At 39.6% G+C, this 12,390-nt stretch overlaps 1 protein-coding gene across 1 annotated transcript in view; it reads right to left on the bottom strand.

Annotated features, from left to right (window-relative positions):
* Nucleotides 1–7,302: 7,302 nt before the first annotated feature.
* The window catches only part of LOC106910235 (3-hydroxy-3-methylglutaryl-coenzyme A reductase-like), a 41,353-nt gene continuing 36,265 nt past the window's right edge, over nucleotides 7,303–12,390 (bottom strand). Inside the window, exons 19-20 of the mRNA XM_088009175.1 lie at nucleotides 10,883–11,037; nucleotides 7,303–7,691 (exon numbers count right to left, since the gene is read on the bottom strand). Coding sequence (XP_087865301.1) covers nucleotides 7,619–7,691; nucleotides 10,883–11,037 — 228 coding nt within the window. The 3' untranslated portion in view covers nucleotides 7,303–7,618. The remainder of the gene's footprint in view (nucleotides 7,692–10,882; nucleotides 11,038–12,390) is intronic.

Genomic DNA, 12,390 nt, shown 5'->3' with positions numbered 1-12,390 from the left:
CTTAAGAGTTCTGGCACTCTTAAGCCTACGAGTTCTGGCTTAAGAGTGATTCAGCAGCTGAGATTGGGTCCAAAATCCGATGTGTGCACGCATAAGCATATAGCCTAATGTATATTAATCAGTATTAATCATTATTTTTAATGTTTATATATTTATTTATATAAATATATATTTATATATGTATCTTTATTTCTGTATTATTCTTCACCTTTTGTAATAAAGGTTGTTCCATAGTAAAAAAGAAACCTGATTCTAAAATGTTTAATGCAGTGGTTCCCAAACTTTTTCTTCTGCGGCCCCCCCCCCGCCCCCCCATTGGTTTCCAAGCATTTTCTGCGCCCCTCCCCCCCACCCCCTATGGATTACAAATGGCTGTCTGGTTGAAACGACGCGCGTGTGATGGGGGGCATCGACTTTTTGCGGGGCAAAATGAATGTACGTAGCTGAAAATAGACACCAACATCGGTAGCCTACAAGGTACTTGTTAAGCTTAAGGTTCTGTATTGATATTAGCTAGTCATCTTTTAGCTAACATTACCTGCATCCAACAGCTTTACTCAACTCAGTCGGTTAGTTTGGAGGGAAAAACTATGAAAAGTTCTTTGCGTTTTGCTAGTTTGCTGCCGTGATTCTAACACAAACCTATGTAGCTCCGCCCAGCAGCAGCAGGTCTCCTTCACAGGTGGAAACCCAGCGCGAGCGTCGTAGCGCTCATGTTGCGTTTAAAGGCGGCTCGGAAAAACGGGTTACAACATGTTAACAACGGATTAAACAGTTTTAACTGCTGATAAAAGTGACAGAGGACACAAATATGGGAAGTGTTGAAGCCTCTACTGTATCATAGGAATAACAGAGAGTTGGCCATTCTAAGGTACCCAGCGCATACAGTGTTCATGTTTTTTTTTCATCCAGACGCCTCCCCCCCGCCCCCCTCTGCAATGACACGGCGCCCCCCCTAATGGGCGCGCCCCACAGTTTGGGAACCTCTGGTTTAATGTATACAAGGGATATTATTCATTTTCAGATACTCTCCAGATCGCAGGTAGTAAGACATTACAGTTAAATAAAACTATTATGTTTGAAGGCTTAACTTTAATCAGTCAAACCCATTTGCTCAGGAATAAATTAAATACTTTAGTGAACCAAAATATTTTACTACTACCTGACTTAATATCTGTGTTTCACCTCCACTCATAGGGGAATACTAGCGGGAGTTTTTAAAACGATTTGCCGGGAGACACGGGTTCTCTCTCGGTGTATCGAACCTGGAGCGCCCGGCCAGCTGACAGCTTGCGAGGGGAGCTGGCTGTTAATGCAGCGGGATCAGACATCTCCGAAAACGTCGGAGCAATATTGTAATTAAGTGATTTATTAATGAACCGAGCAGATATTTGAGATCTATACATCTACATTCTCGCCTAAAAACATTGTAAGAAATCATTTTGTGTAATTTTAAGTGTAATACAGCAAAAATTATTTTGTCGCCATTGCTGCTTTTCTGACACCCGCTTTAAAGGAGTGTCAGAATTCCGACACAGCTGTTTTTTGTTAGACTCCCCCTAGTGGTCTGGAGCACTTCCGTTTTCAGCACTTTTTGTTTGCATCTTTTTGTTTGCTACATTTTATTTGTGGTTGTAGTCTTTTTTGTTTGCGTCTCTTTTTTTGTTTGCATCTTTTCTCTGTTGCTGCGCGTTTGCACTTGTCGGCCACCGTAGTGATGGGAGTGATGGGACACAGAATGTGAATATTTACTTGTCTTTATGTTGAACATTTGTTGAGTTGCAATAAGCGTTGCAAAATACCAACTGTATCTGGAGGACATATGTGTTAAAAACTGTTATGTAATATGTGTGTGTATTAACGAGCATTGAAGCTAAGGTGTGTGTCATTAGGTCCACGTTAATCTGCACCACACATCAAGTGACTGTACAAACAGATTATTTATTTACCAAGCACCTAATCAGTGCTGTGGATGAGGGGAGGCAATGTAACTCTTAAATATATTTTATTCCAAATGCAAAATGAAAACCAAGTTGGTAGATCACAGGCTTCACATAATTATTCACATAATTTATGTCTTTTTTTAAGAGTTAATTACTGTGTACACATCTTGTGTTTAGCTTTATTTCTAATTAGATGCAGTGTGCCTTTTGCTGTGTTATGTTATGAAATTAAATTGGTTTAATTTCATAATATAATTAAATTGGTTTATTTTGCTTAAAAAGAAATATTACAATTCGAAAAGTTTTGACCACAGTTCAGGGTTTCCCCCAGTGTATTATACAACCCCTGGCAAAAAGTATGGAATCACCAGTCTTGGATGAGCAGTCATTCAGACATTTCATGCTGTAAAACAAACTCGGATCAAAAACATGATACAATATTAAGGTCATTCCAAAGTGCAACTTGTTGGCTTTCAGGAACACTCAAAGAAATGAAGAGAAAACATTGTGGAAGTCAATGAATGATACTTTTATTGACCAAACACAGGGAAATAAATATGGAATCACTCAATTCTGAGGAAAAAAGTATGGAATCACTCAAATTGGAGGTAGAAAAAAGGACACACCCAGTCTATTTCCTTTCCCTAAATGGACACCTGCCCCAGATTAGATGTGCCCGTTAGTGTGCAGTTCAAAACACCTGCAGTCATGACACCTTGGAGGGCTGCTGGACGAAGTGGAGTGGCGAGAACCATGACTCCAACAAGAGAAATGTCCCTTGAAACAAAAGAGAGGATTGTGAAACTTCTTGAAGAAGGTAACCCTTCACGCATGGTTGCTAAAGATGTGGGCTGTTCACAGTCAGCTGTATCCAAGATATGGACCAAATACAAACAGCATGGAATGGTTGTTAAAGCCAAGCGTACTGGTAGACCAAGAAAGACATTAAAGCGTCAAGACAAACAACTAAAGGTCATTTGTCTTGAAAACCAAAAAAGTACAACTAAACAGATGAAGCATAAATGGGAGGAAGCTGGAGTCAATGTATGTGACCGAACCGTAAGAAATCGCCTAAAGGAGGTGGGATTTCAATACAGGAAAGCTAAATGAAAACCAGCATTGACACCTAACCATAAAAGAACAAGATTCCGATGGGCTAAGGAGAGGCAATCATGGACTGTGGATGACTGGATGAAAGTTGTCTTCAGTGATGAGTCAAGAATCTGCATTGGACAAGGTGATGATGCTGGAACTTTTGTTTGGTGCCGTTCCAGTGAGATTTATGAAGAGGCCTGCCTGAAGAAAACAACCAAATTTCCACAGTCCTTGATGATATGGGGCTGCATGTCAGGCAAAGGCACTGGGGAGATGACTGTGGTTAATTCTTCTATCAATGCACAAGTTTACATTGACATTTTGGACAGTTTTCTCATCCCTTCAATTGAACAGATGTTTGGAGATGATGAAATAATTTTCCAAGATGACAATGCATCGTGCCATAGGGCAAAAACAGTGAAGGCATTCCTTGAAGAAAGACACATTCAGTCGATGTCATGGCCTGCAAATAGTCCAGATCTCAACCCAATAGAAAACCTGTGGTGGAGATTGAAAAAAATGTTCCACAAGAAGGCTCCAACCTGCAAAGCTGATCTGGCAACTGCTATCAAAGAGAGTAGGCACCAAATACTGTTTGTCCCTCATCAAGTCCATGCCTCAGAGACTAAAAGCTGTTATAAAAGCCAAAGATGGTGCAACTAAATACTAGTGATGTATTTTGAATGGTCTTTTGTTTATGTGTTTTTCATGATTCCATACTTTTTTCCTCAGAATTGAGTGATTCCATATTTATTTCCCTGTGTTTGGTCAATAAAAGTATCATTCACTGACTTCCACAATGTTTTCTCTTCATTTCTTTGAGTGTTCCTGAAAGCCAACAAGTTGCACTTTGGAACGACCTTAATATTGTGTCATGTTTTTGATCCGAGTTTGTTTTACAGCATGAAATGTCTGAATGACTGCTCATCCAACACTGGTGATTCCATACTTTTTGCCAGGGGTTGTAGGCCTGGCGGGTCGCCATGCTTTACGTGCCCCCGGTGGTTTGTCTGCTTATTTTAGTTTGTCTGCTTATTAAGAAAAGCCAGACTTTTCTTAATAAGTAGGACTGCAACCGTCTCTTCTGCGGTGAGCATTTCACTAGCAGGGCAGAATTATTCCTGAAAAAAAGATGGGTTTATAGTTTTTATAGTTGTTGCATTGAACAGAGCGCGCACCAATCAGACCGCTGGCGCCACCAAAGGTTGGTCTCTTTACATCGTCGTGGCTTGATCAACCCTGACCATCCTTTTCATGAGACTGTCTTGGGAAAGCAGAGCATCTTCAGTCAGTCTTCTTCAGATTTACTGTAATACAGATTGGTGCAGAAAATCTTTCCTGCCAACAGCCATCACCATCTTCAGTAACTCTTTTTAAGAATCTTAATGAGTTACAAGAACATTTATTTTAAAGTATTTTTGAATTTGAATTGAAACCCTGAGCTTAATGTTCATTGCTACCACCAGCTGGATTGGAATGGGGAAAGGTCTCTTTCCTTTCACCCATAATCTATTTACAATAGCATGGCTGTGGAAGCATTTGTCCAGAAATCAGTGGCCAACAAAGGTAGGTTCTCAGATAATTTTAGAGGTGTATTGGTAAAGCAAACAAGGTACCTTGACAATTGACAAAATTTCTGGAATAAGTTCCTCATTCTCATCGACTGTCACAGTAACTGATGTGGGTCTTTAGTGTCCAGGTTTACTTGTGGTAAATCTGGGCAATAATGGATGATTATAGTTCTTAATATAGGGAAGTTGTTGTCATAAAGAAGTGATTATTTTAGTTTGCCTAAAATCAGTTTTTTTTTAAATCACAAAATTAGCCTTCCTTAGTGTACTGGGAGAAAAATTATTCTATTCACTGATGCATTATAAACAATAGAAAAAATATTTTTTCATTTAACTCACCTCCACAACTTAGAATTCCGTTTGTTTCTACCGCTATTACATCAAATAGGTTCTTGAAAAAGTTTTTGTTTTTGTAATAAAATTATGTATCTTCCTTCTTTATCTTTTAATTCCTTTTTGTAATCAAATTTTATTGTGTTCAATATTAATATTGCAACTCCTCTTCTGCGTCTCTCTTTATATGAACTGTGGTATAGATTCCTATAGCCACACTTTTTAAAATGTTCATGATTTGGATAAATGAGTCTCTTGTAAGAATATAATTTGTGCTTTTTCCTTTTTCAGTTTTGTCATCACCCTTTTTTTACTCGGTGCATTCAAATGTCACATTCAGTGACATTATCTTGATACATCTATGATTTACTTTTCCCTGAAAATATGCTTCCAAGCAACTCAAAACAGAACCAGGATGAACTTTTGCGAACCAAAAATCTAAGACTTTCAAACATGGGGTATCCTTCTTCCCCAACTCCCTTTTGGTGATGTGTCCAACTTAAATATCTCACCCTCTCCCAGTCGGTTTTAATTGAATCCTGTAAAGTAAAAAAAAAAAAAGTCTGAATGATTTCAGGTACTCCCTTCTAGTCTCTTTGTGAGGGACCAGACTCAAACAAAGACAAAAAATGTTCAAAGTAGAAAAAGTCTCGGTTTTAATTCTTCAAAAAATTGTTGACAAAACATTAAGATTTAAAGCAAGAATAAATAACAAATTTGGATCCAAATTAACTGAGGTCAACTGAACTCTAAACACAAACAAAACTGACCTACCAAACAAAGAACAAAGGCTGCTTAAATAGGGGTGGAGTAACCCAAATCTACCACTTGAGGGAGGTCTGATCTAACAAAAAAAAAACAAATAAATACAAAAACTAAAACATTCTATAAACAAATAAAGCAAAACTAACTTAGCAAACAATAAGTGAATATTTAAATGACAAAATTAAATAAAAACTTGAAGTCTCCCTCTTCAGTCTTTCAGAAATTTGTAGATGGTTTGCCCCAGGTTCCTCCACCAGCTGGTTCCTATAAGTGGCACCTCAAACAAAAACAAGTATAAATGAACCATTCAGACAGACATTAACTAAAGTGTGCACCCATTAGAAAATATATGTCTAAATGAAATAAACTATACTAATAAAGAAATAAATGCTAACACTATGTGGTGGTGGTAGAAGCATCCACCACACTCTTCTTCTGTCAGTCATTTTATCCATAACATGGGTATGGTATCGTACAATCTTTAATAACTAGTCATTTTAGATAGTCTGTTTTGTTTTTTTATCCATACCCCTTTTCCCGCAGTGTCAGCATCTTCTTAAAGCAAAACTTTAAGATTTACATTGGAAGTTTTGTAGTTTTTCTCTTTCGGTGTGCCACATCTCGTTTCCATTCTTTCCCCTTCACTTGCTGCTACCCAGCGGCTCCTCGTTGTCTCTCCTCCGCTGCCGCGGCGTCTCCTCCTGGCTCACAACTGCGTAGCCCCTTTCCTTCATGTCCTCCGCTGCTGTCCTGGCACTTTCATTTGTCTTCGTTCAGTTCTCCCAGTGTATTCGGATTTTAGCAAGTGGTGTCTGGAAACGTATTCCTTTCTCCTTCAATATTTTTTTAATGCCCTTATATGCCTTTTGTTTTTGGACAATCTTGGTCGGATAATCATGGTCAAAGTAGATTTGTTTACCCGTTACCTGGATCTTTTTCTGCTACGCAGCAAATTGTGCAGAGTTAAATCAATACTATTATATTTGGTCCTTTTCAGAATTGGCATTAATTTAAATCTTAAAGTTATTTCAACAATAGTTTGAGAAGTTATAACTATTTAAAGGCAATAGAAGCAAAAGACGAAGTAAATCTGCCATTTCTCCAAGAAAAAAATAAGAATTAATTTTAAGGTCCCCCCCACCATTGTTAGAACAATGATTCAGTCCGAAGTGTAGGACTGAACCAACTTTGAGTACTGGTTTATTGACTTAGTCAATGTATGGGGAACTACCAGGCAGAACCTTTGAGTAAAACTGGTTTTTAGTTCAGTACCCCACATTTCCTCTTGCAGACCAGTTCTGCATTTGTATAGCAGAGGTCAAAAATGCATTGCAAATTTGATTTTGTTTGTTCCACTTCCCCCCCCCCCCTTCTCTTGTCCTTTGAAAAATGCATTTTTGAGCCATTTAGGACTGACTGCTCGAATTATTCCACTTCTTTGTCCTTGGATACATGCTAAAATGAATAACATGCATAAATAAATGTATATCCTCAGCCAGTATTGGATCATCTGGACTGTTGTAGTTCTTAGTGAGTTCCCCCAATTATGACACAGAGCATTTTAGTAGCAAGACTGATGGAAAAAGGAAACAATATGTAAAAAGCATCTTTGCTGGTGAGTATGACTCCCCAGCAAGAAACATTTATTGAGCTCAAGTCTTACCTTTGTACATCTCAGTTTGATTAGTTTGGCAAAAATGCTTGATGACAAAATCATCAAATACAAGTAGATGCAGTAAGAAAAACTGAGTTGCTTAAGATTTTTTTATGCACTGAACAATACTTGATCAAAATATGATCTTGTATTAAGAGCTGTGGGAGACAGGTGAGATCTTTTCTTCATTGATAAATGATTAATCTGTTCAAACTGGCTTAATCTTTATGGCTTCCATCCAGTTTCTTGAACAAGACCTAACTTCTTTCAGTCTGCATTGAGCCTCTCCTGCTGCATGTCCCCTGAGTCCCATGTAGGTCCACCTTAGATCTGCAAACAAAACATCACACTCTCAGTATTCTGTCCTGACAACCTTTAAGTTGTTCTGTTCAAAAGCATGCAACTATAAGAGCCTAACTTCAACACCTCCCTTCTGAATAACCTTGCAGAATAAAGCAAGGTTATTCCCACAGGTCTCTTGTTGCCATGTACAATGTAAATATACACAGGGGCTTTGTACCCCTTAAAATGGGTTTTCATGGGTTCACAGTCAGAGATGTGATTGTAAATATACTTCCAAATGTAAACATTTTCCCTTAGAATACTTGTATTTATAGTAAAAAAAAAAGAAAAAAAAAAGATTTCTCAAGTCCAAAAATTATGCTGTAGTAACAACCAATATATTGTCTATATTGTTCCATTTTGTTTGGTCTCATCTCTCAAACATCATAATGATGTTTGAGAATCAAAACACTCCAAATGTGTTTTTGATGAGGCAATATCACTATAACCCGATGTAAACTCAAAAAAGTTAATTTTACATGATACCCCCCCCCTTTGAAATGCAAGATGTTCCATTCATTTTACTAATTAGTTTTAATAATGAGGTGATTGTGCCAGTGAAAAAAAATTGTCCTTAGGAAGGTATAACAGAAAATAATTGAGAACCACAGTTCTTAGAGTACACCGGGAATAATTTTTTTGAACCATGCATACATGTCATAATCCATACAGAAACTGAACTGCTTCTTGTACAGAATGAGGAATCAGCTGCAAGCACAAAAGTACAAATATATTTTGAAATTTAACTGAACTACAAGTCTCCACAAAATAAGTGTATTTGTTTTACATCACAAAACTAATTAAATTAGCTTTTTCAGGATAGGGAAGCTACAGTGGTATGTTGCTAATGCTTGTGCTAGCACATACAATGACAGGAACACAGGAGAACGGACCGGACTACATGGGAAATCAATACACAGCTCAAGGAGGATTTGAACAAGTGGGGGATTTAAATCTTTTAGCTGGCATGTTTTACTCTTACCCAGTGTTGTGGTACTCGAAGTTGGTCTTGGTCTCGATACCGGTCTTAAGACCATTTTTTGATGGTCTCGGTCTCGTCTCGGACTCGACCGCATTTGGTCTTGGTCTTGTCTCGGTCTCGGGCTCTGAAGACTCGGCATTTTATTTCAAGACCAGTCGAGACCGCAACTGTGAAAATATCACTAAACGTGCAGCATACTATCTAGTTTATTTGTTAACATCTTTGTTTTCAGTGGATGCAAAACGCACCGATTAAAATCCAAGCAACTATGTGTTTCTGTTACTCCCCCCCTCCCCCCCCACCTTCCACTCGCGCGTGGCGCTCTGGGACATGCGCAGTGGTTTTCTCTCAGCAGCAGAAAATGTTTGTCTAATCGTCAGTAATGGAATATCGAAATCCGATGGCCACAGCTAACTCAACATCGCTTCGCTTTCACAGACGGTCGGGACAACGTCTAACTTTTTTCGTCACTTAGAAAAGTAGCTCAAAGAAGGTAAGCTCCGTTAACGTGATGTTAGCAAAGCTAGCTGTACAGAGACACATAAGAATTTGTGATGAAAAAAAGTCACTCACTGCGCTGAATTATTGTGCGGAGGTGTTGACTGACTTGTCGCATATGGGACAACGCTATGTCCAAAAGTCTGCAATTTAGTGATGTGATATTCAGAAACAGTCGATTCTTCTCCACGGCTCTTTACTTATTAGATAGGACTAGAGTGTCACTCACAGAGAGCCGGTGTTCTATCAGATAGCACATACGCTGTCAGGATAGCATACATGCAGTGAGTGAGTACCATGCCTGCGCATGCGCATTAAGAAGTCTGACCGTCAGAGGAGTTGTCAGTTCACCATACGCAGCAAGTTATGACGAAAATAAGTCATTAAATTGTTTTCAATGATAACTATATAGATACATGTGTTGTCATGGTTTCAAAGTGTATTTAAAGCAGGGTCTGGCTGCAGCTGGAGTCAACTACAACACACACCCGTGTAAAACTCACTTAACCGCTAAGTCAGGATGCCATACAACTGTTAATAACAAAGTGTATGACGATCTACGTCATGATTCTATGTTGTTGATTAAATGAAATCTTATGGTAATGACGTGTCTGACAGATGTAGCCGGTGTTCTATCAGATAGCCATACGCTGTCAGAATAGCATACATGCAGTGAGTACCATGCCAGCGCATGCGCATTAAGAAGTCAGTGGAGTTGTCAGTTCAGCATACGCAACAAGTTATGACGAAAATAAGTAAATTGTTTATAATATGACATAATATGATAACTAGATAGATATACATGCATTGTCATGGTTTCAAAGTGTATTTAAAGCAGGTCTGGCTGCAGCTGGATGTCATACAACTGTTAATAACTGTTAATAATGATCTACGTCATGATTCTATGTTGCTGATTAAAATCATATGGTAATGACAGCGTACGCATGTCTGAGCTAAGCGTACGACTATCTGACAACATATGCTGATCTGACAGAACACCGTGAGTTTGTGCTAAGCGTATGACGATCTGACCTGACAGAACACCCGTCCTTTGTTCTTGTAATGCTCTGTGTACACTGCATCATTATTTTATTTAATTATGTACGTTGATATTTAAATTAACAAATAACTAAAACACAAGAACGAAAGAGCACGCAGAGCATGCACATTGCTCTTTGATTGTTTTTGTTCAAAGTGGCAGCTGTAATGTCTGCCATGGTGTCAGACTACCTGGCTTCATGTACTGGGATAGAGAGTGAAAACAGTCATGATGAGCGCCTTCTGTTTGGTTACTTCTTGCTTGTTGCTCCTTGGTCAGTGTTCATAGTTGAGCGTTATTTACCGTCAGGGCATTACCTCAATTGCTATGTTTAATGGTGCAGACAGTGGTGGTTTCTTACATGAGCAATATGGGCAAATGTCCAGGGTGTTATGTTTTTAGGGATGGCACGAGACCATCATACATTGTAGCACAGAAATTGAATATTTAATATTGGTAAAATGTATTAAGTATTTAACATCTAGGTGTTTTTATGGGAATATGGATCTTTCAGATTATTTTGAGAAGCAATTTTGATCATATTTTACATTTTATTGTGTCATGTAGCTGTAGCTGGTCTTGGCTCGATCTCGATACACTCTGGTCTTGGTCTTGTCTTGGTCTCGGGTTAGGTGGTCTTGAACACAACACTGCTCTTACCTGTTATGAGTCATGTGACTCTTGACAAGGTGCCCAGCAGCCAGAGCACTCAGCAGTGAGAGCTCTCCAGCCAGCACTGTGGCACATACAATCCTGGCCAACTGGCAGGCATTCTCCCCTGGGTACTGCTGACTGGCACCCTGGACTCCCAGCATCTGAACAAATGCATGCACATGTTATGCTTCTTTATCCGACTTCCATTCATTTCTATCGCCTAACCCCAACTAAACTGAACCATTACCAGTATATACTTAACCCTAAACTTTACATAAACTCAATTCAATGCAGCTTGCATGGAGTGACCAAAAGAGAGGAATTAGAAAGGCTAAAAGAGATTACAAGAGGAGGATGAAGGAGCACCCAGGCAATAACAGCAGGCAGGTTTGGGTGGGAATCCAGCACATCAACAGCTTCAGCTGCAATGGAGCAACTGAAGGTGACATCTCACTAGAGGAGATGTTGAACCTCTTCTTTACTCGTTTTGGGTCGAAGCCTCCAGTGACAGCTGTTCTGAATGCAGTGTGCAGTTAAGCAACTTTATCCTCAAGGTAGAGGAATATGAAGTGAGACGCTTGCTATACTCTGTCCATCCCAGAAAGGCAGCAGGATCTGATGGTGCTCCTGGATGTGTGCTGAGGTACTGTGCAGAACAGCTGGATAGGGTATTTACTAAATATCTTAACATCTCTCCCTGTCTCAGGCCAGAGTCCCATCCTGCCCATCTCCACCATCATTCCCATTCCTAAAAAAATAAGAAATTACATCACCGATCACCTGCCTGAACAACTACCGACTAGTGGCTCTCACCCCATTGGTGATGAAATGTTTTGAAAGACTGCTTAAGAGTCACATCTTGGCGTTCATTCCTCACACATTTGATATGCACCAGTTTGCTTATAGAGTTAACAGGTCAACTGAAGATGTTGTTGCCACTGTCCTGCATTCTGTCTTGTCCCACCTGGAGCGCTATGCACAAATCCTCTTCAATAATTTTAACTTGGCTTTCAATACCATCCTCCATGACATATTTGTGTGTAAACTGGCAGACATGGGAATCCCCTCTTCCACCTGTTGCTGGATTAAGGACTTCATGACAGATCACAAACAAAGAGTCAGAGTGGACCCGCATACCTCTTTAGTTATCAGCACCGACTCAGGGAAGTGTGCTGAGCCCTCTGCTCTTCACGCTGTACACACACACACGATTGTATTTCCAGACCACACAACTGTAGTGGGTCTCATCTCAGGGGGAGATAAGCCTGCCCACAGGAACGAGGTGGAGTGACTTACAGCGTGGTGGACAGACAACAACTTGATCCTTTATACAGGCAAAACCAAGGAGATTATAGTGGATTTTTAGGAGAAGAGTCATTCAACCACTATACATCTGCGGAGAGGGTGTCAAACGTCCGTTATCTGGGAGTTCATATCATGGATAACCTGGCCTCCGATGTAAACACAGCAGAACTGGCAAAGAAGGCCCAGTTCTGCTGGTGTCCTGTTGATGC

The sequence above is a fragment of the Poecilia mexicana genome, unplaced genomic scaffold (genome assembly GCF_051168715.1).
Source record: "Poecilia mexicana isolate PSO_F unplaced genomic scaffold, ASM5116871v1 scaffold_9, whole genome shotgun sequence".
NCBI classification, from domain to species: domain Eukaryota; kingdom Metazoa; phylum Chordata; class Actinopteri; order Cyprinodontiformes; family Poeciliidae; genus Poecilia; species Poecilia mexicana.
Note: the sequence above shows the minus strand (reverse complement) of the source record. Positions and strands in the feature narration are given on the sequence as shown.